We start from the raw sequence: 26,810 nt of genomic DNA on the forward strand, positions 1-26,810 counted from the left end.
AGTTGATGTGATTGGCTTTCAACAGTCAAACAGTAAACTGTATGTTCCAAGTTTAAGTTGATGTTATTGCCTTAAACCAGACTTCAGAAAAATACATATATACTTTGTTAAGCTTGGTTTCCTATGATTTCTCCCTTGCGTCTTTTTTCTGTCTTTCTGAATACGTTCCAGCAAAGTTTCCTTCAAAATACAACTGTACTCTTTGCTGGGCTAAATTAAAGACTGATGGTTACCAATACTGTCATCCAATACTGTTTGTAGAATGTATAATGTGCTTTATTTCCTACATTGGACTCCTCAGCCATTCTGCAGTAACTGGTTAATGTATCCACGATGTCTTATTTTGTCTAACTTTATCCATGACTGATTACATCTTCAAGACGGCCCCATACGAATCTACCAGTTCTTAACTTGAGCCTCTGTGCACATTTCGGGTGGATCCATTCAGATGATTTGGAGCATAGGGCCCGTCCCCAGGATATTTCCTGAACTCTATCAAAGATCTCAAGACTTTTAAAGAAGATCTTCAAACCCAATGTCTGGAAAATCCAGATTTTTTTAAATAATGCTGCAAGCATTATTTAAGCAGAACGATTACACGGAGTATTTACAGTAGTACCAAGTGTAACAGTTTTATAAATAAATTTAACAAACAGAAGCATATCACTGTTCTACAACTTGTAGCCCACAGATATGACTGTCTACTGAAAAATGTGCGCACTGCATGCACTGACAGGAATTTCACTGTTTCCTGAAACAGACATTTTACTCTCTCCCTGGAAGTAGATTTGGGATGCTGAATCTTGAATATAGGCTGCATATAGTCTTAACTTGTTTTAACAGCATTTCAGTGACTATGTTTAGATTCACACGCTGAAATACAGTCATTAATGCTGCTGAGCAAGATCTTTTAAATGTAAAATAGACAATTAAAAATTTACAGTTTTAACCTAAACGCTTTCTAAACTGCAAATCACAAAAACAATTAGACTACTACTGGGCCGAACTACGAGGTCACAATAATTGGTCTATAAATAAACATACATTGTATCTGCTGGATTTCTTCCTCTGCTGCCACCAGTGCTTTGTCTCCATCAGGTTAGAGATGAATGAATATATTTAAAAAATTTTAAGTAACATACAGTAGGATCCCAGCACAAGTCTGCTAAACATGAGTTGGCGGACTACACTGAATAACAACAGTATTAGTTAATACCAGTATTAACTCATTGACTCTCTTCTCCACCCCAACACAGGCTCTGTGACTGCTACGTTGATGTGGTCTTTTTTTCATTCACTAGTCCTGCAGAGTGAACATAGTCAGAGTTGACTGCACTAATTCTGATCAGCTTTTCTGGAACCTGAAACTCTTGAGTTTCCCCATCTCAGGTTTAGTCAATTCGGAGTCCAAGGTTAGAGTCAAGGTTTGTTCAACCTACTCTCTGGAACAGGGCCCTGGTTGGGAGGGAAGTACTGACTGTAGCCTCAGGTCATTGGTACTGTACTCATCTGTTCCTGGATGAAACATCCTTTTTTTTTTTTTCCTCCATACTCTTGCTCATACACAAAAAGGAGAAAGCGGTTTCGGATTAATTCCAGTACACTGGAAATACTCGCTTTCTTCTTATCTTGCCCAATTGTTGGGGTCAATTGCAAGATTCTCAAAAAAGAAATAAGGAAATAAAACCGTATATTTAAAATAAATGCTATAAATGATACTTGGACATAGGTTTACCAAAATACAAGAGCTTTTTAATTCCACCGACAGACAAAATTCTGGACAAGAAAAAGCTCTTAACCCTTTCAGATGTTTCAGCACTGAGCAGGATTCACTTGGCTTGTACGGTATTCCCACAATTTTACAAAGAAAACATGTGTTCGAAATTATGATTTGAAACAATGCTTGAAATCTGTAAAATAAATATACATGTATGTACAAGAAAGTAAATAAATTAGCTTGTGTCTTATAAATAAATAGTTTTAAGTATATTTCATGTGCATGTCAACTCAAAAAGAAGATATGAGTGAGTGCAAGAAGAAGATCCAGTCTCCCGTGTAAGACAAGTGTTGATAGTAGATAAGAGCGGCAGGCTGGCAGGGTTTGGTTAGAGGTCCAAGTGGATATGGATGGAGGGAAGATCAATTGGGGGGGGTTAGCCTCATGCGGATCGCCTCCTCAATGACACCTCCTGCTGGTTCCTGTAAAGCATTGCTGCCCGTGACTCGAAGGCACTGACCATCTGCTTAACCACTTCGTCAAAGAACACGTTGGCCAGCTGAGAGTGCAGAAGAGACTTGAACTCAAATGACACCTAGAGAGAGCAGGAGGGGGACAAACATGTCAGCTAACGGTCTGCGAGACTCTAACTCACTTGGGAGTTAAATTGATTTCTTGCAAGTGTAGTAAGTAACATTTTACTAGAGGTGGAAATTGCAGTTGATCTCCAAAATCAAAACCCCAGACATCTTTGGCAGAATTAAAAGTCAGACTTTACTTTCTTAAAACGTCTACCGATAATCGGCCCCACAGCATCTGTTATTTAACACGTTCTACCGAAATCTAACCACTTCCTGGCTGACCCTGATGTAATCTGAGCCAACATTAAGGTTTAACTCCTGTCAGCGGCATAACACTGTTCCCTGCCCTGAAAGCTATTTCAGGCCTCCAGGGACACCAGCATGCTACTCACGGTTAAATTTACCGCATAATCTGATTTTACTCAGCACTTCCTTTGAGTTGGTAATCCATTCACAACAGCACAGAGGCTAAGACTTGAAATTAGTGTCTTCGTAAGCCTGTGATCTGATCTCTCAAGTCCCACGGGCAAGTTGTTCTTCCATTGATCACTGGCTTTTTTTTTTTTTTTAATTTCGTGCATTCGCTTTCATTGCTGTTTTATTCCCGTCATTGTTTACATTATTCCACTTTCACTGCAGAATTCTACTTCCACCCAGATATTCATTCTACCTTATACACTTACATAGAAATCCACTTTGCAGGAGTCTGGTAGGTCTTTGGCTCCAGGGGCAAACTTCCATATCGTTTCAAGATGGCTGAAGAGGGATCCATCAGTGCACACAGCCTGTTTCAAAACAAGTCAACCTTTATTTATCATTGATTGCTAAAAGGCAGTGAGCACATACCCCGGCTGTCATCTCTGCTCTCTGGAGGAGCCCAGAATCAAGAATCAACTCCATCTGCTGATGAAAAACGACAGTCTATCTGCAATACTGTGCACACTGCAAAAATAGTAATAATAGTAACAAGATAAAAAGAGTGTCACACTAAGCCATGAATAACTTAATACCAAAAAGGTATTTCTGAAGAAATAGACATTTTTTAAAGAGAAATATGATGCTGTGGCGGGACCAACAGGGAGCTGATACAGCTGAGAGATGCCAATGTGAAAGCTGCAGCTCCTCTAATGCCTGCCCATGCTGGTTCAGAGAAAACTTCCGCTGTACTGACGCCACTAAGAAAATGCTTGGACTTCTGTTTTCAACAAAAAGTCCAGCTATTGTTTCTTAAACATTTACACAAATTTCACTTTTAATACGTGTCTTGGTAGTGATCTTAAGACATGTCCAATTGCTAAAAAAATTCCTAGCAATTTGCAGGACTGCGGGAAGTAGTAAAGTAAGTCCAAGTGCCGAAATGGCACAAACATTGGCCGTACTGTTTGAATTTAAAGGGACTTTGGTTGGTTCTGGATCTACAAGACAAGGACTTACTCTGACTTGGTGGTTTGGGACGACCGTGACCTCAGAGGTGTAGCGCTCCACAATGGGGGGAAAACCTATTTCGAGCTCCGCCCGGACGACACCATTGCGCCCCCTCATGACCCGAGACTTCTTGCACCAGGGGACAAAGTGCTGGTACTGGTCTACACTGGCCACCACATTGTACATCTGCTCTGGAGTATACCTGGGCACACAGTGACATGACGACATCCGACAAGATGATATAACCATTTTCAATTTCTTTTTAATGCTCAGGCTCTAAGGTTTACTGTTGCTTTTTTTATAGGTACATTTTTATGTAAGTTTTTCAGTGCTCTGAACTAGGGCTGCAATTTTCAAATAGTTTCATTAAAATTAATCAAGTAATCGACTAATCGTTTTAATCGTGTCCAATGTCGTGTCTTCAAATTGCTTGTTCTGTCCAGCTGACAGTCCAAAACCTACAGATTAAACTTCCTGCGAATTACTGTCTCCTTAAATCAGTCGTTTTTTCAACATATTTGAGCAGGGGCGCTCACCTTGACGTCCGGCACTCGGTGTACTCCGTCCTGCGGGCGCTGACGGGAACAGCCAGGCTGATGAAGCTGCGGCTGGGTGTGCTGACGGCGTTGGCGGGGCAGAGAGGCAGGCTGGCCCTCCTCGCTGCCAGGGCCCCGCAGGAGCCCAAGTGTCTGGGGGGAGGATATGGATACTTTATTTCTATTTGTTTTATTTATATATCAGTCCTCTTCTAGGGGAGAGGACATTTACGGACTAAACTAGATGTTTGAAGGCCAACAGGGTTTTTCCTATCCTTTATTTATTTATTTTATATATATATATATATATATATATATATTTATATATTTATATATTTATATATTTATATATATAGATATAGATAAAAGATTTGTCTTTAAATGCATGGTTCAAAATAACCACAAAGTAGAGTGACAGTTAAGTGTGTCTGCCAAGTGTTTCCCTTTCACACACCTTTCTCAAACACTGGGTCTTGAGGCTACCGTTCTGAATGAAGAAATAACTCGGTAAATTTAAAGATTATGAAGATCCAGATGATACCAAGAGCTGCGTTTTGACGACCGTCCGCCTCATACAATTCAATCTAAACAAGCGCACTTGAAATTCCCCCAGTATGTCGCCTACCTGTACGCGCACCTCCGCGGGAAAGTCCAACTGTGGCTCACCTGAAATTCGCTCGTTTGGCGTTCCCTCGCACGACTTTTGAAGAGTGGGCCTCGGACATCTCCAGCAGCGCCCTGACGAGGAGAGGTGTCGTTTTGTTGCTCATGGTGGAGTTCGCGGGGCTGCACTAACGCGGGCTCCTTGGAGAGACGAACGCGACCGCGACCCGGCTTTGTTCTGGCTGATCAGTCGCTCCACCTGACCGGTAGGCTGGAGAGAGCGGTGACGTAGCGGAGAGGCGCCATTGGCTCTGGCCAATCGGAGAGACAAGGCGGATAGCGTTGAGGTTGATCAGTTGTAGGTGGTTTGAGACTCGGGAAGGTCACAAGTCGGGTAATAATAATAAAAAAAAGACCTTAAACGGGAGTCCGAGATTTACATGGAAAAGTTGAGAAGCCGTGATTTCCGTGACTCGTGCGCGGCCTCCATAAAAAACCAATTAAATGTTTGACCCCTTGCAACCCAAACGTAAATGAAAGGGAAATACAGGGGGGGGGGTTCTGTGAGCAAACCAAAGTCTAAATAATAGCTAGTGAGCAATGAGCCGAGCAAGCACACGCCGTGCACATGGTGAACCTGGACTTTGGTGCTACACTGGAGAAAAGGTCATCAGCTACACTCTTTAGATTAACCTTAGTAATGTTCAATCCAGAGCAACAACAGTGGGCTGATGAAAGTATCACCAGACAGCAGCTCTCTAACACAGAGAGGAAATTAAAATGTTCAAATTATGATAGTAGAAGAACTAAGTTTACTGTTAATATGGTCTACAACAGCCTTTATCTAACTCTCATTGTACTGATCTACATAATACAACAGGCTCTGAGAGGCTGACACCTCTTAGAGTGCTGCTGTATTAAGTGGCTGTGTGGTAACACAGCCAGAACAAGGCAGTGCGGGATCCATTTCAGGATCCTCAGACCGGAATCAGGGCACTTGATCAGGGAGGGATTTAAGGAACCTCAGTTAATCCTATCAAGAATTGGCCCGAAACGTAGCTCCTTGATGTACAGACAAGATAACCTGTCTCGGGTTATAGGAGAACAGACTCAACGGTTTACCAGGCCCAGACTGAGCCAAAAGGTACACAGGTAATGGATACTGGTCCAGCTGGGGCTCTTTCAGTCTTTGATCCCTACACTTTAAGCAGTACAGTTATTCAAAAGCCCAATTGAGGCCGGTTAATGTCATACTTACAACTTACTTAAGACAATTCAGAAAGATTTAGCAACATTTCTTAACTTTCCATAGATATTAAATGACCTCTTTTAGAATTCTATTGAAAAAAAAGCTACTAGCGGTCATTCTCTATTTCTAACTTCTTGAATCACAGTATTTATATTAGAATTTTTGTTTGTGTGTTTGTTAATGCCTATTTGTTTTTGCAGGGCATTCACGAAATTAACTACCCCACTCTGGTGTCATTTAGCCACTCTATGTGTGTCACTGGTTTGTGAGGATGTCCCAATCTGCCCTTTCAGTTCATTTGCTTTTTAACAGATGTATTAATCATTGACAGGTCTTCATTAAACCGGTCAATGAAGGTAACAGTATGTCTAGATTTGAAATATTTCCCCCTGTGTAGAAAATATATAAGATCCCTTTCCTACAAGCAGACCTGTCTGATAAAGACTCGTGAGGATTCCTGTTGGTTTTCAAGGATTAAAAAGACACATCAAAATCCAACCCCCATAGTATAAATGAGGCCATCTTCTTGTTTGTTCCTTGTGGCAGTATGAGCACAGGACCAGAGGACAGAGAGAGAATCCTCTTCTAGGGGAGAGGACATTTACAGACTAAACTAGCTGTTTGAAGGCCAACGGGGTTTTTCCTATCCTTGGAAAAAAATAAAAGTGCTTGCTCTCTTCGGCCACATGCTGCATTTCCTACCGTACTTTCACATATTTTTTGACATGACTATAAATACTTGTGAAATATGCCTTGTGACACTTCAACTTTACTGTTTACTATTCAATGTTGCTTCCCATTACAAGAGACCGAGAAGTTACAGGGTTGACAACAACATGTACACCTGTACAGTACAATCTCTGAGGGGTTTAGTTCATTTTAAATACTTTATTCATTTAGAACTAATTGGGCAAATTGGGTCAAGTGGTGAAGCCAATAACAGAAAGGAAATAAAACTTTCAGTATCATTCATACAAAAATCCTGCACATAGCTTTAACTGCCTGTGGAGAAAAAAATCCTTGGAGCTTGATTTCTTTCTTTCTTTTATGTTTTAATTTCATGCTTTTGAGCACGTAAGTTGTCCCCGTTTGCTTAAAATAGCCAATCACATATTACATAAGTATGTTCCTAGAGTGTTTTCACTTTAACAGTGTGTCCGGAAACATCCCAGTAGAAATATGCCTACCAGTGTGTGTGTAAGAAAACTATCAAACGTCTGGAATGCAAAAGCTGTTGTATCACTCAAAGAATAAAACATAATCCTTATCAAATATTTCGCCACCAACCAGAAAATGTTCTATTTTTATAATTTTTATGATAAGGAATGTAACTTTTGATAAGTGACATACAAAAATAGAAGCATGGAGTCATTTCCTTCTGTGAACTCTACTCACAAAACTCTGAACCTACTGCCCTTTCCAGTTGAGCAACGACATTGAGTCAGAGTGCATCTACTTAATTCCAGATATCTAAATTAAAACAGTAAAATATTAACCTCGGCACATAAAGTAAAGGAAGACCAGGTCTGCGCATGAAGTAGAGGCTTGCATGTGCAAGAGTGGAAGTTATTGTTCCTCAGCTGAGAAAATAGTTTCACTCATTGCACGGATGCACTGCGAGCCATCTGGCTCTGTGATCTTCAGTTGGGTCAAAGGTGGAGCGACACCGCTGGTGAAGTATCTGAATGCAGGGCTGGGTGACTGGATGGCATCTAGAAATACCTTAGAGAGAAAGACAAACACACAACAGCTGTTAGATATAGAGGTTGTCTTACGTTGATACACTGAATTTTGTTCATTTGTTGTGATGAACTTGCTCAATGTATATAGGGCAAGTTAATCTCTCTCTCTCTCTCTCTCTCTCTCTATATATATATATATATATATACACCACTTTTCCCATTAGCTTGAATGGGAAAAGTGGTCCACCTGCTGTATGATAGAGGTGGCTGGTTTAATTTATGTTGATTTTACGTGGGAGGCCAGAGAATTAATTCAGAGTTGTGTGAAAGGATTAAATAGCTCGTAAACCAGCTCTTAAACTTAAACTCCCTCACATACCAAGAATTGTTTCATGTGTCTCATGGGAAAATTTTAATGTTTTAAGATGCTGCCTTGTTTTTTTCTACCCCAAAATCAATTAATTTAAGAGAAAATACTGAATTGTTATAACTCTGGGGATTTTTTTAATAAAAAAATAAATAAAAAGCTATTAATATAAGTTTACGTGTCAGCCAGCAGCAAAACTGTTTATAATTAGCTTTAATATAAAAATACTGTCATCAATAACATCCTTTAAACACGCGCATTTCAAAAATGAAGTGTTCTCACCAACATCATCAATACATTTTACTAATGCAGTCATGATCTGATATAAATGTACAACATACCTTTACAATGTCCTCAGTGTCCTGTGCTGCGTTTTGGAAAATGGAGCCACAGTGCTGCAGATATTTTTCATAGAGACTCAGTGTGTGGGTATCGACCTGCTGGAGAGACGTGTCCCCAAGCTCCACCTTCTGCAGGTTGACCAGGAAGTCCGTGTTGACTGGACCGCACTCAATGAGACTCACACTGCAGGATGAAGAATCGAGTCAACAGTCTTTCCTAATGATCAACAATTTTTTGTCAACAATCTTTATACACCCAGCAGTCTTCCCTGTCCCCTCAGGGGAGAGGACAGAAGACAGGGGAGCAAGATGCGGCAAACTTTCAGACTCACTGGATATTGAAGTGTTGCAGGAGGACAGCCAAACTCTCACATGCTCCCTCTATTGCGAATTTGCTGGCACAGTACACCTCATTAAAAGGGAGACCTGTGAGAGAGCATTAAGTACCATGATGGGATATTTTGGCAATTTCATGCATGGCAGCAAGCTCTAACACGCTTTCTATCAAATTATTATCGAAAACTGCACATGTGGAACGCTGTTGACATTCAGTGACTCCTCAACCGTGTGCTCGTCTCACCGTGAAGCCCTCCAGTGCTGCCGGTGACCAGAATGCGACCCTGGCCCTGAGCCTTCATCTCCGGTAGGAAGGCCTGGATGGTCTGGATGGTACCTAAGAGGTTGACCTCCAGAATCTGCCTCATCGAGTCCAAGGACTGCAGCTCCAGCGGCCCCATCAAGCCCACACCAGCATTGCACACTGTAAGCAGTGAGGATAAGCTCATTAACACACACAAATTCCAAACCTAATTAGAACACACAGGGACAGGGGCATACCCAGAATGTCCACTCGTTTCTCCGCAACCCTGTCCCTCGCATCCAGTATGGAATGCCGGTTCGTCACGTCCATTTGGAGAATGTCCAAGGTGTCTTTGTGGAGGCCTTTCACAGACTCTAAAAGACGCTCCTTCTTGGCCAGGTTCCGCATTGTGGCATAGACTAAACAGAAAGCAGCACTCAGTGACATGTTTTAATACATATGTAAAAAGGAATAAACACATTGGACTGAAGCACAAGTACAAATAAGAAATATTGAATGGCTTTGACACAAATGTTTTGTCAAACATCAAAAAAGTAAAACATATATACAAATTACCTCTTGCAAAATGTCAAGTCTAATGGGTTGCTTTGTGAAGTCATTTGTTAGGTCAAGTACCAAATACGCTCAATGAGCATTTTATAAGGCACACCTGTGTACCTGCTTATTCATGGGGGTGGCTGGGGCTCAGGAGGTAACCGCAAGGTTGGTGGTTCGATCCCCTCCAGTCCGCTGTGTCGAAGTGTCCTTGGGCAAGATACTGAACCCCAAAAAGTGTGTGTATAGAAAAGCGCGGTATGAATGTGTGTGTTAATGGTAAAGTAAGTGGTAAGTAGTGTCGATAAGACTAGAAAAGCACTAAATAAGTGCAGCCCATTTACCATTAATCAGCCAATCGTGTGGCAGCAGCGAGATGCATAAAATCGTTCAGATACAGGACAGAAACTTCAGTTAATGTTCACATCAAACATCAGAATGGGGAAAACACAGCAGAAGACCATGTCGGGTTCCACTCCTGTCAGCCAAGAACAGACGTCAGTCTGATGAATCTGGATTTCTGCTGAGGTCAGAATTTGGCATCAACTGCATGAATCCATGGAGCCAGCCTGCCTTGTGTCAACAGTCCAGGCTGGTGGTGTTGTAATGGTGTGGGGAATGTTTTTCTTGGCCCACTTTGGGCCCATTAACACCAGTCAATCACGGTTTGAATCTCACAGCCTATCTGAATATTTTTGCTGACCATATGCATCCCTTCAAGGCCACAGTTTACCCATATTGTTGGCTACTGCTAGTATGATAGTGCACCATGTCGCAAAGCAAAAGTCGTCTCAAACTTGTTTCATGAACATTTGAAAATGACAGTGAGTTCAGTGGACTTCAATGTCCTCCCCAGTCACCAGATCTGAATCCAACAGGACACCTTTGGGATGTGGTAGACCAGGAGATTGGCAGCATGAATGTGCAGCTGACAAATCTGCAGAAATGATGTGGTGCAATCAATCATATCAACAAGGACAAAAATCTCAAAAGACTTTTTCCAATATCTTGTGGAAACCATGCCCCGAACAACTGAGGCTGTTTTGAGAGCAAAGGAAGGCTCTACCCCAGGAGTAGTATGGTGTCTCGGTGGGGTTTAAAGGTCCTTCACATCAACATTCCCTGACCCAGTGCAAGCTCTCTAAGAATTACAATAAAAGACCACAGTGGGTTGGTGTCAGCTGTTGTTACCTTTGAATGTTTTGCCGGGGTAAGAGGCTAGCTGAACAGCCAGGCTGAGGCCGATCCCCGAGGAGCAGCCTGTGATCAGCACCACCTTCTTGTCCATGGAGCCCGGCACACCAACGTTCTGCTTGGATAGAGAGCAGCTGGAGCAAAGTGAGGAAGACACCTTTGAAATGAGCCAGACACTAGAATGGAGGCATGTGAAAATGCTTCTCAGTTTTTTCATGTCTTTTCCTAACACAAGGCCAATCCTAATCCTAAACATCTGCCTTTTATCAGGCACCTGGAGACCTCCCATTTTTTTTGCATGTCCTTGATAGTATAGTTTTTTTTCTTTTCTTTTTTTTCTACTGAGACATGGGAAATATTCCCCTCTTTGTGGGGGCACTTGTTTGTACTTGACAGTGTAAATTTCAGGTACTTATTTACTTCAATTAAATGTAGGTTCTGAGAATGATATCAATGCTCAGAAAGAAATGGCTTTTTTACCTTGAAATTGCACCACTGTCATGAGCACCAGGTGGCAGCAAAACATCAAAATATCTGTTCTGTAGTACATCATGAATAAAGCTATACTGAACTCTTGAGTGCTCCGTTGACCACACTAAGACAACGAGGCTGAGAATAGCCAACAAGGAGCACAATGGTTTTTGAGTTTAAGGGTTCAAGGAGGGAAATCAGTGTGTTCCTCACAAAAGATTTCTGATTTGGAGACCTTGCACCCTTTTCCCAGGCTTGTGTTGAGGGAAATTGTTTCCGCCAAGTCTAACAGAGGCTCACTGATGCCATTCAACTCATTCAGGCTCATACAGAACACTTGTCAGGTCATCCAGCAGTGCCTTTAACAGTTCTTTGAATGTGGGACATAATAATGTCAGTTCAAAGATATATTTATTAGCTTTCAACTACATGTCAAAGTCTTTATTGGCTGATGAAAGCTCTGAAAAAGCTAGTTAGGAAGCTAGGACCTTTTAAATTGAGAATACTTTCTCACACATACTGTTGCCAAGATTAAGAATGACGTTTAATGGCTGAAATTTGAAAATTATGTTAAAGTAGAGTCTTGAGAAAAGAGAGAAAGGTCTGACAAGTCAATGTTTTCAAGATCAGGAGACCCAAGGGCTAAACTAAGATACTTTTCATTGTCTAAATTAATCTTAATAAGTCTTGTCATTTGTGATCACAGGGTTTTAGGATTTAGACATTTCAAACAAAGGCATTGCAAATCAGCAAATCAAATTTAGCTACACTGGATGGGAACTAAGAGGAGACGTTTTAAAAGAAATTTCAACCAAAGCTTGAAACCAGCAGTGTTATGCAGTTCAAGTAATCCATCATACAATTTCTTAGCAGCGACTGGAAAATATGTAGTGCGATTAGAGGACACCATCATGTGCATGTGAGTGAGATTTCACTAGGTGGCGAAAAAACCTCAGGTACAGTCTGCTTTTCTTGTAACCACAGCTTGATCCTTTGTGCTTTGTTACAGCCGTCTGCCTTATGAAAATCTGTATAAAGTAGTAATCATGAACATAGCATCTTCCTCTTCCTATCTTCCTATTATAAGCTGCCAAGAAACACCTGACATGGTGGTGGGTTTGGATGAATTATTGTGTAAAAGAAATGTTATTCATCCACAGGAAATGTCATCTAGATTGTAGACTAAGCAATATGAAATTTGGCTTTTTTTCTGTTATGGTACTTCTTGCATGAAGGTTTTTTTGCAGCTTCAATATCAGAGCCAATGTTTATGTTGATGTTGTGAACAAGTCTAATATACAGTAATTTTTTGTCACAGTCCTCTCCTACCGAGTTGCTGCAGCCTCCTTTCTGCATTTAACTTGTTAATTTCCCATGAGGCCAGTCAAAAAAAAAAAAAAAAAAAAAAACTTGCATCTTTATGCAAAATTTCAGCAGCCTGATTTGAAAGGATTTCTTCTGCAGATGGGAACAAACCAAGTAGGAATTTCCTGCCATTTTGTTGCATTCCACCCCTCGAGATGGCATCAGCTTGGCTGCGGTCCCAGAGTCTGTGGGACAGATAACAGCAGGCCTTGAACCTCTTTCAAATATCTATAACTCCCAAACATTGTTAAAAATCTTGAACAGCTTGAGTTTTGACAGTTTTATGGTATACTGTATGCATCAACTTGTTATTTTTGTTAATGCTTATCTTGCTCAGGGTCATATGGCTTTATACTTTGCTATATGCATACGTGCATGTTGCATTATTACTGATTTTGTATAAGAGGTGATGAGGCACATCCAAGTTTTTGTGGCTACTGTGTGTTGCTTTAACTTGAGTGAAAAAGCAAATTCCATCAGAAAATCCACACTCGTTTCATTCTGTATTGAGCTTTCTGTCTCCTTTCCTCTTTCTCACCTTTGCACAGTCAAAAATCACTCAAAAATATGGGCTGAACTTCATCTACTAATTTTCTCTGAGTCCTGGCAGCATAGTACTGTCTATGGTCCATGGTCTAGTGCACGCAGGCTGCTTCCTGCTACACACGGCCCTCAGTCTCCCTGTGGCCCAGTAATTACAAAGAGAAGGTCAAGTGGAGGTGCACAGTGGTCTGGAAAAGCCTTTAAGACACCTTTTGGACAAGTTTGACCCACAGCGCTGAGAGTAAACAGACTTCTGAAGACCTTACAGCTGCTCAAGGAAAGAGCAAGGACATCCCACGTGCACAGCTGTGTGTATTTGTGGCATTTTTTGGGAGAAAAAGTAGTGTTTGTTGGAACTGGTGGAGGCAGCGGGCCTGCCTCGTGCTCAAGGGGGAAATGCATGAGATGGAGCAGTCATGGAAAGAGGTATCTGCCACACTGCTTCAGGAGGAAAAAGCATAACAGCTCCCCAGTTTGAGGCCATTCACGTGCTCCCCCTTTGGAGGACCAGGCTAAGTGAGGCACGTTGTGCTGTGCTATTCCAGGACAGAAACATGTAATGAGTGCAGGGTGTAGACACAATACAAGGTTTGTAATATCACTGAGCAGCTGTCCCATGTGAGACCGATGAGCAGAAGTGAAACAGCTAAAGACGTGTTGTGGTAGATGTGGAAAGGCTTAAATGTCACGCTATACCTGGCAACGAAGTTAAATGAGGTTAATTTTACTGAAGGCAGTTCAACTGAACTAAATTATGCAGACCTCACATTTCTCAGTGATGTTTGCCTAAACCAATTTAATGGGCCATTGAAGCTGATAAGCTCAAACTTCTTGCTAATCTTAAAAACTAGAGTATAAACACAATTACCAAGATACTGCACGTCACTGATTTCCAACCAGGGGTACTTGGGTGCAGTTGTCAGGGTGTAAGTGGATTGCAGAGTAGCTCAGTAATATAATACGTTTAATGTTTTTGTTTTTTGTCCACATTCTGAGTTGCAACTAAGAATGCATGAAAAATAGTGAGCAAGCTAGCTGAAAAGCAATGGTTAAAATAAAGCAGATAGCTAAAAGTAATGGATAAACAGTTCACTTAAAGTAATGGATAAACTGGTTGAAATAGTTAGTTTAAAGTACCGGATTGGTCGAAGCTTAAAGTAATGGTTAAGTGGTTGAAATACTCAAGTATTGGATGAATGGTTGAAATAGCTAATTGGTTGAAAGTGTTAGCACAAATGGAGCCTTAACCAAACAAACCTGATCATTCACAGTTCAGTTGCATCATTGTAACATCCTATATATCCACTCTCATATCACTGATAGTTAAATACTACCCAGTTTAAACGAACCCCTTTTCGGACACGACGGGTGATGTCGATGGAGGGATACTTGAATTCATCTGACAGGGCTGTGGGGATACGTCTGGCACAAGGTTGGGAACCACCTGATCTCTCACATTATGAAAGGATACACTGAAATACACTCATTTTTCATTCATCTACTGGACAAGTAACCCTATTTTCAGATCCTGTGACTTTGTGTGCTATGCAGGCCAGATTATCCTTCGTCATTTCGGTCAGTAATATCACTCTTACACAATGTGCAAGTCAGTGAATAAATGCTGAGAAATGCTAACAACAGTAAGGCTAGTTTCCCTTTGAAGACAGGAATGTGACAGAAATTTGATACTTTGTCCTGTGTTTTTGTCTGGTTTTTGTCCCTTTGCCACTAGGTTCATGTTACTGCAGAATCCCCATCTGATATCAAATTGATTCAACCTCTACCTGTCTGAGAGGTTTGTTTCACCTTGTATAACCACCGTTTGACTGCTCTGAGCTAGACCTGATGGATTTTATGATTATAACTATGTGTCTGCATCTGATGAGGTAGGGTTACTGTCTCTGACCTTTTCCTGCCTCTCTCCTCAACACACAGTTACATTTAATCCATATCCTTTTCTTCAGCCATGGTTCTAATAGTTCATCAAAGTCAGCAGTCTCTCAAATCTTTTACTTTCAAAATGTTTTGCCTGGCGACATGTTATTTCTAGTTTATTCCCAGAGTTTCCTATATTCCAGTATCTTCTATTTCACTTATATACAGTATGTCAAGTAAACTGTCAAAGTTTGAGAGAGGTTTTGTGCTTGTGTGTGTTGCAGTTAGACATGGCCCTCTTATAATAGATGTTGCAGCGACATGTGGTGAATAGAAAGTATCCTCTGTTCTGTGAAACCCATCCAGCGTACAGGACATATGGGATTAGAGTGAGAGATTGGAAGAATTCCCTCCTGTAAGAATTGAATCGCGGATGATAAAAACCCCGAACCAAGAAGCTATAACCACTGACGGATGAGAGATGTGGCTCCAACAAATCATTCTGTTGTGACGACCATGGAGCATATGGCCGGTTTGCTTCAATAAACTGTAAAAAGAGAGCCTGAGAAATGCACAGTGTATTTTTCACAAGGTAATATAGACAGACTGAGGCTCGCTCCTTTCTGGTAAAATCATCATGGCTGAAACAGGAGAAGATGTGTGGAAAGTATGAAACAGCCATACAGCATACAGAGGCAGACTCAGCACATTTTCAATTTCTGATCTACAAAATAGAATTCCCTGAAACCATTTTAGCATTTTAGCTAAAAGATTTATTCCTACCTAATAATGTTAGAACTGTACATACATACAAGTTTTATCCCTAAGAATGGGAGAAATGCAATCTGTCTGAAAGCATTATTAGTGCCAAGACAGAGAGAGTATATATACAGTCATCAATTACAGTCTTGCTTGTGGAAACAAGGAAGGGGTCCGGCAAAGTCAAAGGTCACTCAGGTCCTGTCGTGGGAGGGGATTAGGAAATCATATTTTATAAATGTATATTTTCCCTGAGTTTTTGATATACGAGGTATGAGGTTGTGCAGGGTTTATAGCGTTCTGCCCGACATGAGGCTTTACGTCAGCTGTGACCCTCGGGGCCACTGCCCTACCTGCCCATTTGGCATTCCACAGGACAGATTTGTATACAAAACCTCAGAGCTCCAGGAAATGGCTGGGATTGTGTCATGGGAAATGTCCCCTCTGTTTTGAATCGGCTGCTCAAGGCATTCTTTCTCGCTGTTATATTGGGGACATCCTGTTCCTGCTCCTTTCTGGGCCTTCAGGCACTTAAGTCTGTCCTGGGACTAGACCTGACCTGTATAGAGCTCAGAGCAGTGATAACTTAGTCATAGCTTAAGCCGGAGGTCAAAGCAGGACAGTTTCGATGTCTGTGCATAGCTGCTGCAGCTGCACCATCATGGGTACTTTTGTTTGTTCGACAGGCACAAGCATATCTGAACTTTGTATCGGAGGCTTGTTCTGGTGCGAGATCCAGCTCATTAGATAACATACACAAGAAAATTCTGACTGTCTAAGGGCCGATCTCATCAGCAGAGGTTTGCTGGGTGAAATCCCTGGTCTGGCTGGGAAAATACAGTCGGAGACAGCCGATGATTGTAGATTCAAAGGGGAGCTTCAAAAGGTCAGTGGTTGAATGTGAGGCGGAGTAGTACTCTGGAATAAAAAATATACAGTACATTCCTTAAAAATTGGGTGGATATATATTGAGACTTTCCAGCAGCAGCACAGACTCCAGTGTTGTATCTTTACTTTCTCGGCTCTCTGTCTCTATGCTCCAGGTGGAGCAGGCGGAGAATGCCAGGCACTCCATGCATCAGCACCCAAGCCTGTGATGTGGTGAAGTCAAGTGACGGGTGGTGTGTTGGGGCACAGCAAGTGACTCAGCCATGCTGGCGTGTTCCAAAAATTTTGTTAAGACTTCTCGGAAGTAAATACAGGCATGCTGTAGCACTGCCACTCTCTCTGCACAGTTCTCACGCCAAACGGCGTCTTTCTGCCCTCGCAGTTTGCACTTCCTCTTTCTTCTTCTTTCCTGCCAGTGCCCCCGAGACTCTCTCTCTCTCTCTCTCTCTTTTCTTCTGAATCATATCTAAATAATGCTTCTCCATGTACATTCTTGCCCTCCTCCAGACACTGATGAAATCAGTGGTGCAATCCACCCACCACCTGGTTACCTGGATACCCTCTGATTACAGCTGGGTCTGGACACACTGTAACTAAGTGTGTAGACATAACATGATGGATTGTGTTAGCATGCATGACAGTAAGTGGCAAGACCTCCCACAAACATAAACAACCACCACACATTACACGCTTTTTTAAAAATACTGCAACATCTCACATTTGGCACTCACACGTGTCCCTGCCTCTCTTTTACCGTAGATCTTTCTTCTGTTTTCTGGCGCAAATGTTTACCAAACCCACTTCCCCTCACTCGCAAATGCATACAGCTCACCTAAAAGGAGAGTAGCATGCTCTGCAGTTAAGATATTCAGTCCTTATACCTGAATAACGACGTTTTGTCCTGGTGTTAGTCTTGGAGACGGCATTGTTGCTGTTCTTTTTTGTTCTCTGCTGGTCAAGGATACCCCACCTATTTTACCAGCTTGCACAAGCTTGCTGTTAAAGGAAAGCTGCAGTGAAACCTTGGCAGACAGTCTTTCATAATCACTGTTGCCTTAGAAAGTTATGGGAACGCAGATTGCCATTGAGATTGCCAGCCCGTACCATTGTTGCACAATCACTGCCTTGGCTTGCAGTTGGCAGGGCCCAAGAACACAGTGACACAAAGTTTTACACCTGTGGCCTGCAAAGCTGCTATATGCCTATCACCCTGAGCCCTTTTTCTCTCCCATTCTCTGATTGAAGCTTTTAGACGATCATATTTCCTTTGTCATCTGCTCTCCGCACAGGCCCAGTATGTCCCACACTCCCACATCTTAGAGCTAGTCCTTGTTATTACCTTAACAAATACTTCTCTCAAGCCCCTGAATAGAAAGAAATGTGGTCTGTCTTCATTTCTAACATCCCTGTTCTGGTTTGTCGGTATGTTTTTCTGACACTGCGGTGTTCTCATTGCTTGGCTCCTCAACGGTTTCGTTCATGCTACATTTGAGAAAAAGCTGCAGTAAAAGACAGATAGCCTTGCCCTGCAATAAAAGCTGAGATAAAACTCCACCTCGTATCTTTCACATAAGTCCGCCTGCTCAGAGTATCTGTTTAACATGTTCGGCATATGCGTTGTTTGTTTTTCTGTTTCACTTCCTGCTGTGCTTTGTATCAATTTCAATTTACAACAGGCGGTGAAAGTAAACTCATTTCCAGGGCTAAGGGACATTTTTAAAAGGTTTAAAGTGAAAGGTCACATTTGAGGTCATTAAAATGCCCAGATATCTGTCTTTAGCAATATTTCATATGATGGTTGATGTTTCCTTTTTATAAAGTACAAAAGCCAATTGTTTATTCTGATAACCACGTCAGCAAAGTCTAAAAGCAACATAGATTTAAAAAAAAAAAAACAGTAAGCCTAAACAAAAACATCACATTAATTTTATAAAGGATCTTGGTCAAAAATATGCTTTTTGTTGTCTTATGGTGATCACTTCTTTTTTCTCTTCTGAACTTACAGGAGCTGGAGGGGATCCAGTTTCTCTCTCAAATGCTTGCTGACAGACTGGGACCGGGGACTCTGAAGGCATCTTGTGGTTATTGTATAATTCATATCACCCAGCTGTGGGAAACGTGATGCTGTTAATGTCTTGTCACACAGAAGAGCTAGCAAAGGTAAAAGCCAATTGGCATAGTTGCTATTAAAAAATAGAAAATTAAAGAAGAATAATATGCTTCTTAAAATCTAAAAACACTGTCTGGCTACCTCTGCACCTGAGAGTTATTTATTGGCACAGAGATCCTAAATAAAGGGTGGAGTATGTAAATTAACAGTGTAGAAGTTAATTTCCACACTGCCTCCCAGTCTGAGCTGAGGATGCATATACAAAACATTCCCAAGGACCATCCGGGTGTTATCACCTGTCAACATCACTTTCTTCACATAAAATGACCAAGATCAAGAACCAAGTCCCTTAAGTGTGCTTCTGCTTACTGCAAATGGTGTTGCGTGCTTATCACACATTTCTCCTTCTTTTGTCATTTCAGTGGCCTTTCATTATATTGCAAATGTGGCTGAGAGTTTCTCCTGTCTTCCTGCTCTTGTATTAACAGTCCGCCCACACTCGAATGCTGCTGGGCTCAAAGGGATTGGAGCGAGAGTTAAAGGCTAAGGTACATTTCGACAGAGGTAGAAGGGGTCACTGGGACGGGCCGGCAAATTTCTCAGACATCCTTTTGGTAGACAGCATTTGAATCTGTCTTGTGGTTATGAGACGAGAGAGCAAGGGTCAAAAGAAAGCTCTGGGAAACGTGCTGTGCTGCATGTCCCTCCCAGAACTGCATAAGTCGTCCAACATAAGCAGATCACTCAGCTGTATCTGGGGTGAACATTTTAGCTGACAGTTTATCATACTTAGTAATTATTACATAAGGACTTTTTGGCCTATAATTTGGGTTTAGAAAGCTGACTTCTGTGGAGATAACGTAGCAGGATGGAGGAGAGAAGCCCAAACGCATGATTATTAGCTGCTGGTTATATAAGATGGTTTTTTTCCGTGACTTCGCCAACCCGAGAAATCAAGTTCAATTGTGGGAGGGACAGGCATGGCAATCTCATTGATGGGCATGTCGGGAATGCCATGGCATGACAGCCTAATATAGGCAATAAACTGAGCTGATGAGCCAGTGTGATTCTCAGGAACATTCCAGCTTCTCTTAGTTTCTGCTCATCAAGCTGTTATGAACTCACCTTCACATTCCTTGTTTGCAACTCATTTGGATGGTGACAGGTTTGGCGTGTCTGAAAGTTTGGTCGGTGCTCATGTCCCTCACGCCCTTACACTCAAAATTAACTGAAGCAGTTCTGCCAATAAATGCTGTTGTTTGATTCTGACTTACGAAGTGTCCTGATGTATAAAAAACAGGCATCACTTTTCTAGTAAGACATAACGTACAAGGTTTAAATTGTAACCAAGGGCTTTATCAATTTTCACAAATTATTTTCATGCCTCATTGAATAGTACTTAGCTATCTATAAAGAAACTTGGGCGTTGCCAGGTTGTGAAAAAAATCCTCCAGCATTTTGCTTTGCCTGTTAACTTGCTGTTTATTCCATTACAACAGCTCCTCTGTCTCACATTGTGACCACTTACCCCCCGGAAAAGAGCTGCGGAGTCTTCAGTGATGGAAGACGTATTCAGATCCTTTACTTAGTAAAAGTACCAATACAACAGTGTAAGAATACTCCCTTTTCCTTTTACTCCCCTTTACTTTTCTCTAATCTTTGCTTTTATTGTGAAATATCGTATAATTTGAACGATTATTTAAATGAAATCATTTGAGAAGTTCAGAGGGGGAATGTCTCTATGGAGGAACTGCGAACAACTCAGACATCTCAAACATGACACCGACCATAGACTGTTTGTAAGAGGTTACATGCCAAAAGGTTGGGAGCCACTGGTTTAATCTTTAACACTGTGTTATTTAAGATTATATGTTGATTTTAATTTAAAATCTCGAGTAACTAGTTGATTAATCTGTCAGATAAATGTAGGATAAATGTGGAGTAAAAATATTTCCCTCTGAAATGTTGCATGAAATAGCAGAAAATGGAAAAACTTAAGTGAAGAGCCTTGTGATAAATTAAGTTATTATGTCTGCAGTTGCAAATCTTGACCGAGACAAAGCACATTATGGTGAAGGACTAAAGAATGACTTATAAATCAGTCTGCTACAGCTGTTGATATTGGGATGTAATTTACTTTCACTTGCACACACTTGCTATTTTCCTCCGAGAAAATCAAGTCAAAGATGACAAGAGATAAACTTAGTTTTGAATAACTGTGCACATATATTTTATTTTATTTTTATTTTTTTGGGGGGGGGGGGGTTAAAAGCAATGTGGAAACAAACTCTTCTATCCATGTGAGCTTTGAAATTGTTTAATTCATGACTGTCATGGCTGCCTGAGTCTCCCAGTAAACTCGGCCAGATCATATGACTGATCTGTCTCTGGGGCCTTTGATCAGTGCTTTGGATCACATACTGCGGCGGACATATGCTGTTCTCCTCATTAACGTTACGCTCCAGACAAAGGTGAAATGACATCAAAGGGGCTGGAAAACTCTGAGATGAGAGGGGATGTCAGACTAGATTTAGGGAAGGTTGTGTTTTTCATGACATTTGCGTTCTCTTTCGTATGGTATTGTAAAATTTACTACCATTGCTGCAAAAATGTACATCTTATCAAATAATTTCGTCAAATAATAACATTTAAAATCTTTGAACAAAGAACTTCCTTATTTAGACAGCTGTTTTTGTAACATGTGAAATGCCTTTAAGGCTTCTGCTCGTATAGAGGGTTATTCATGTTAAAAAAAAAAAAAAAGAGTCCATGAGGTCCTGAAGCTGTTTTTCAACAAACCAATAAAGGGATCTGCAGTTTCCGAATAAATCATCTGTCTTCAGTGCTGGAGTCTGAGTCTGGCCTCTGTTTTAACAGAGATGTGGCAGCAGATTCCTCTGGCCTGGCCTTGCGTCAGCAGGGGGATTCCTCGAGATCCAGCATTTGGGTGCCGCATTCTTGCCGGCCCTACACATTGCCATCGCAACGCTCACGAGACACAACAGTTCAATAGTCGCAGTTGCAGGCAGAGTCGTTTCCTGTCCCCCAGCCTGAGTGAGGGGTGTGAGAAACATGTTCACTGAGCTCAGAGTTATGGCCAGAGAGGCGAATGGTAGCACAGAACCAAATAACCCCATCCCACAGTGATGATGGTCCCCTCTCCAGTAGACACTTCATTCAATAGACGAGGAAGAGAGACAAAGGAGCAATTCAGGCTCTGTTAACACAAGAGGCCCTGTCTATAATAAATACTAGGCTATGAATGAAGATAAAGATGGGTAAGATTTGTGACTCGACATGAAAATCCAACTCCAGTTTCAAATTCAGTGGACAAAACATGTGGAAAGATCATAAACCCAACACATATACCATCTTCAGATTCCCAGACAAATTACTGGAATTGATTAGGAGGATTATGATAAAAGCTAACAGATGGCGCTAACCCTTGCCTTTATTTGTGGGGTTTGGAATTAGAGGAAGGCCTGTCAGGGACGGCTGTCCCATCAAAGTGGGGGACACGCCTTTAGTATGGCCGCAGACATTGGGCTAGAGGGCAGCTAACTCTGAATCTGAATCGCTGCCAGAGTGTTTTATGTTCCCATTCAGTGTGAGGAAGGAGCTGCACACCACTGAAAGCTGGACACCCTCCAGCTCTTTACATATTATTTAAAGGGCAATTTATTTTACATTTACGTTTTCTGTTGCCAGCTCTACGTGTACACTCAGAATAATTCACAGGGGTTGTAAAACAGGAGTGTAAAATTTTCACCTCTGTTGAACGGCAGCCAAAACAAACTCCTTCCTGGGGAAAATGAGATTGTAGGAGAAAAAGCATGTTTAGAATTGTTTGATTCATTGGTTGGCTCTGGGTCTTGTCTGATTTGTGATGTGATCAGCTGAAAAGCTGAGGGGGGTAATAAAGAAAGCAGTTGTACACAGAGGCCTGGAGGGAGGCATGAATAACTGGCTGTCGACGTGAGCTATAAGTCATAGCTGTGATTGCTAAGCTGGCGGAAACACACACGTACACACATGTATACACACTTTAGTTTTGGTGTCTCACTGGGAGGTCTTGTAGGGGTAAAGGGCTAAAGAAAGTGGGAACAGGATACGAAATTATGGGAGTGAACGAGCAGCCGGATTCTCGTTTAGGTTCATGGGGGATTCAAGCTGCATTCTGGATTTCGTGGGGCTGTAGAAGTACTTGTTTGTGTGAATGGGAACAAAACACAGGAAAACAGTAGCAGGCTACTGGGCCACAGCCAGTACAACAAAAGGCGATGAATGATTTGTGTGGAAAAGGAAGGCCAGAGCCTCCTCTTCATTATTTCCCCCTATCTGAGGCTTTGCAGGAAGCCAAGAAAATAGATTTCTTAGCAGTGGATCCGATCTGAAGTCTTACAGGGGAGTTATGGAAACACAGGTATTAGTCTTCGTATAACTCAGGTTTGTTTTTTGTGATTTTGCCTTCTGGGTCAAAGTTGGTTAGTCTCTGTTTCAACTATTTCATCCACAGCAAATATATTTCAGGCCAGATTGCCATGAAATTTGGTTTGGCTATTCGTTTTCCCCAGGGGATGATTCCTATAATTTGTTGACCCCACTAACCTTCTACCACCACCGTCATGTCCCAGTTTTGCTCTGACCAACACTTTGGTCCGAGTCAAGATATATCAAAACCGTATGGCTGGATTTCCACGAAACTTGCTGTACATATTCTTTATTCTTAGAGTTTGATTCCCAGTGGTTGCAGTGACACCCTTTCATTTCTTCTGGTGCTACCATGAGGCCAAATTCTCTGCGTATACGAAAGAAATTCCATAATCTCATGGGGAGAGTGCCATGAAATCAATTCTCCCCAGAGAACACACTCATAAATCCCCCTGAATTTCACACCAATGGCATTTCCTCCATCAGCAACCTCAGGCCAATGAATGTAAGCGTAATGGTTGGTGTGTCATTTGTTCAGTCCAACTCTTTCATAATGTGGACTGTGAAAATTATTTGTAATTCAGGTTAGCCCCCCTTCATTGGAATTGATTTCTTATTGGATCACTAGCAACCTCATAAAAGGGAAACAAACAAACAAGCCTGAATAATGACAATATGAAACACATAATAATAATAATGATAATAATATTATAAAATACAAAAATCAGTAACTTACCATCAAGGCTAAGACAAGTTTGACATCTTGTGTTTATTTGTTTCTTGGCCAGGAAGTAAAGGGCAAGATTGATCCCAATCTCAAATTTGTCCTTTGAATATAAGGCTACAGTTACCTTCAGATAGAATCAGTATTTTTCAGTATTTGTGCTAAGCTAAGCTAACCAGCTACTATTCCTTTAAGCACATAACAAAAGATATTGTTTCTTGCATTACACAGTGCACCTGCTCACAGTATGAATGAGTGTGGCCACCAAGCGTGACATTTGCAGCGAAGAAGAAGAGCAAAGATTATCTATTTTGTCTGACCCTTGACCCAAACCTCCCCTCACCTCCTTCTCCACACAAGTCACAAAAGGCCCCACAGTGGCAGAGCAAGCTGCCTGCTGATTACATGTTGACAAACACAAAACACCAACACGAACACACACAGGAACAGGCCAACACATATCACACACCTGCCCTGGCAAACACACACTCACGCACAAAAAACCTGGCTTTATTTGATGCAGTGTAAGCTGGCAGAATAAGCGTGAATTAATACGCAGCGGAGTGCTGGGGTATCTCATGCAAAGCTGTGACCTCTCCGCTCAAGAGACCTACCGTGTGCGGTTTTCACCTCACAAAATCGTTACCGTTGTATATTTTACGAGGTCCGCTATGATTTTTGCCTGTCTCTCACCTCATTTGAAGTTGAAACCTTCCCATAATCCAAAGCCACAAAGCTCTCCCCGATGGCCTTGCGGTGGGATGGATATAAGGACGAGGCTAACCTCTGTAAAAATCTGCTCGGCCTAGTTTAAAGCGAACCCCTCCTCCCACACTCAGAAAATAACTCTAGCGGAAAAAAAGTCAAGCAATTTTTGAAGTCAAGAAAACTCTCGAGCCAGCTGTGTGGTTTTTTTTTGATAGTAGTTTTGCAAGACTGTATATTATTTCACACTGAATATTTTTTAGTTATTTCTGAGCTCGTGGCCAGAAAATGATAAGAAAAAAAAAAAAACCTGGCATGGTGCGGATCGGAGGTGTGTGTGCTTTTGTGTATTTTAAATCCCGCAGCTTGTTGCACCGTCACCACGGCTACGCAAACAAACACAGATAACTGAAGCAGCGCGGCTCAGAAGGTAATCATTAGTAGCGAGCTGACCTTTGCTCCCTGCCGTGCCACCGATGATGTATGGTCACATCTACCTGCTGTTACTGGAGTCACTGGACTGTGGTACCCAGTGTGGTGTAGATGCAGTGGCCCGCAGCACCAGTTAGATTTGTTTTTATTTAGGCTGGAGGCTAACTGACAGAGGGTGCAGGTTAAAGTGCAAAACGCGATTTTCAAGTAGAAGGAGCACCTGTACTTTTAATTTATCAGCATTTTACCCAGAGGTTTCATGTGTCTATCTATCATGTCCAATAACTGGGTGGGGGAATACTTTCCTTTTAAACAAACTCACTTTAAAAAAAATAATCAGGAAATTCCCTTGGCAAGACCTTGCCACAACAAATAGTATAGAAATGTTAGCAAATGACTGTTGCTGATTTCCTTGCAGATATTAATCTTGTGTGTGCATGTTCAAATACTTGTTTACAAGTCTTAATTTAGGGATGTTTGGATTTACAGAAGGATTTTCTATAAAGCATCTCGAGTGCTCCCATGTCTTCATTCTCCCTTTCAATTTGTCTTTGTTTCTGGACATGACTGGTGTTTTTGTCTGCTAGATTAACACTACCCTATTACTTAATACTTACCACCGCACCTCTCCCCACTTCCCGTGTTCACTTGCCAATTAAATTACATTTTTTCCTGAGTCATAAATTCCAAAAGGGATTTCTTTGATTCCCCATTTCCTCTGTTTCATTCTCTCATCCCTCTTCTACCTGCTGGCATGCCTTCTATCGCTCTCCTTCACGTCTGAGCCATTTATATTCTTCCTACCCTTGCTGACTAATTTTAGGTTTATCTGACCATCTTAGAAAAGGGGTGAAAAGCGAAATTCCCTCAACCACTTTTTTATCTCAAGTTGCTGGGAAATTATGTTCATTACAGTCAGACTGCAGCTGCTATTTTTTACAACTGTATTTTTCCATGTCATCAAGACCCAACTGAGACAACAGTAATTTGTTTTGGCAACCAAGCCACAAAGATAAGCTTTTGATGGATGGCGACGGGTGCAGGACTGCTCCAAGAAGGTGTCTGTTATTAAATTCCCAAAGGTGTGTTTAATCCCTTTTGATATTATCTGAATAATGTGAGTGTTGTTTGGCATTAAACGTGAACTGTGAATTGAGCTGTGAAAGGCTTTATGTGGCGGTTGTTGGATTAATGAGACAATGATATGGCTGCGATGGGGGATGGAGACGGGGACAGAAGCAACAGCTGAGAAGGACCTTTCAGTTTCTAAGTTGGTCTGTCTGTGCCGTGTGTCTGTCCGTGGTTAAGTCTGGCTGCATCTGTTAATGCCCACACCCCAACGGCCTTTAGGGTGGCGTAATGCTGTATCTAAATATGCATGCAGCTATTTTGGCCAATCTAGACAAGCTTTGTTAAGCTCTTTGGAGAGCTCTTGCATGTGGGCTCAGCCAGACAGAGCCAAACAACAGACTGCTTCTATTCTGTACTTTGTGGACAAAGCTGAAAAGATGATCAAATACCTTTTATCCTATGTGAATGCAGTGCGGTATTTTATTTTTGTAACACTATCACTTACACAAGTCTTAATAATTCATCTGCCCGTGCTGTACATCTTTATACTGTTTTTTTTTTTGTTTTTTTTGTTTTTTAATTTCTTTTGCTAAAAGGAAATAAACA

General features: G+C 41.5%; 2 protein-coding genes across 2 annotated transcripts; both read right to left on the minus strand.

Annotated features, from left to right (window-relative positions):
- Positions 1-1,730: 1,730 nt before the first annotated feature.
- Positions 1,731-5,158, minus strand: si:ch73-141c7.1 (coenzyme Q-binding protein COQ10 homolog, mitochondrial). The gene is made up of 5 exons (XM_040120610.1): positions 4,926-5,158; positions 4,260-4,412; positions 3,733-3,925; positions 2,982-3,083; positions 1,731-2,312 (listed from the first exon to the last, which is right to left on the minus strand). Exons 1-5 carry the CDS (start codon positions 5,027-5,029, stop codon positions 2,160-2,162), a joined length of 705 nt encoding a protein of 234 aa, XP_039976544.1. The 5' UTR covers positions 5,030-5,158; the 3' UTR covers positions 1,731-2,159.
- Positions 5,159-5,305: 147 nt separating this feature from the next.
- On the minus strand, positions 5,306-11,050 carry hsd17b1 (hydroxysteroid (17-beta) dehydrogenase 1). The gene is made up of 6 exons (XM_040120600.1): positions 10,828-11,050; positions 9,339-9,500; positions 9,082-9,261; positions 8,834-8,927; positions 8,502-8,685; positions 5,306-7,833 (listed from the first exon to the last, which is right to left on the minus strand). Exons 1-6 carry the CDS (start codon positions 11,045-11,047, stop codon positions 7,678-7,680), a joined length of 996 nt encoding a protein of 331 aa, XP_039976534.1. The 5' UTR covers positions 11,048-11,050; the 3' UTR covers positions 5,306-7,677.
- Positions 11,051-26,810: the final 15,760 nt, after the last annotated feature.

Source organism: Xiphias gladius, chromosome 3 (assembly GCF_016859285.1).
Source record: "Xiphias gladius isolate SHS-SW01 ecotype Sanya breed wild chromosome 3, ASM1685928v1, whole genome shotgun sequence".
In the NCBI taxonomy this organism is placed as follows: Eukaryota; Metazoa; Chordata; class Actinopteri; order Istiophoriformes; family Xiphiidae; genus Xiphias; species Xiphias gladius.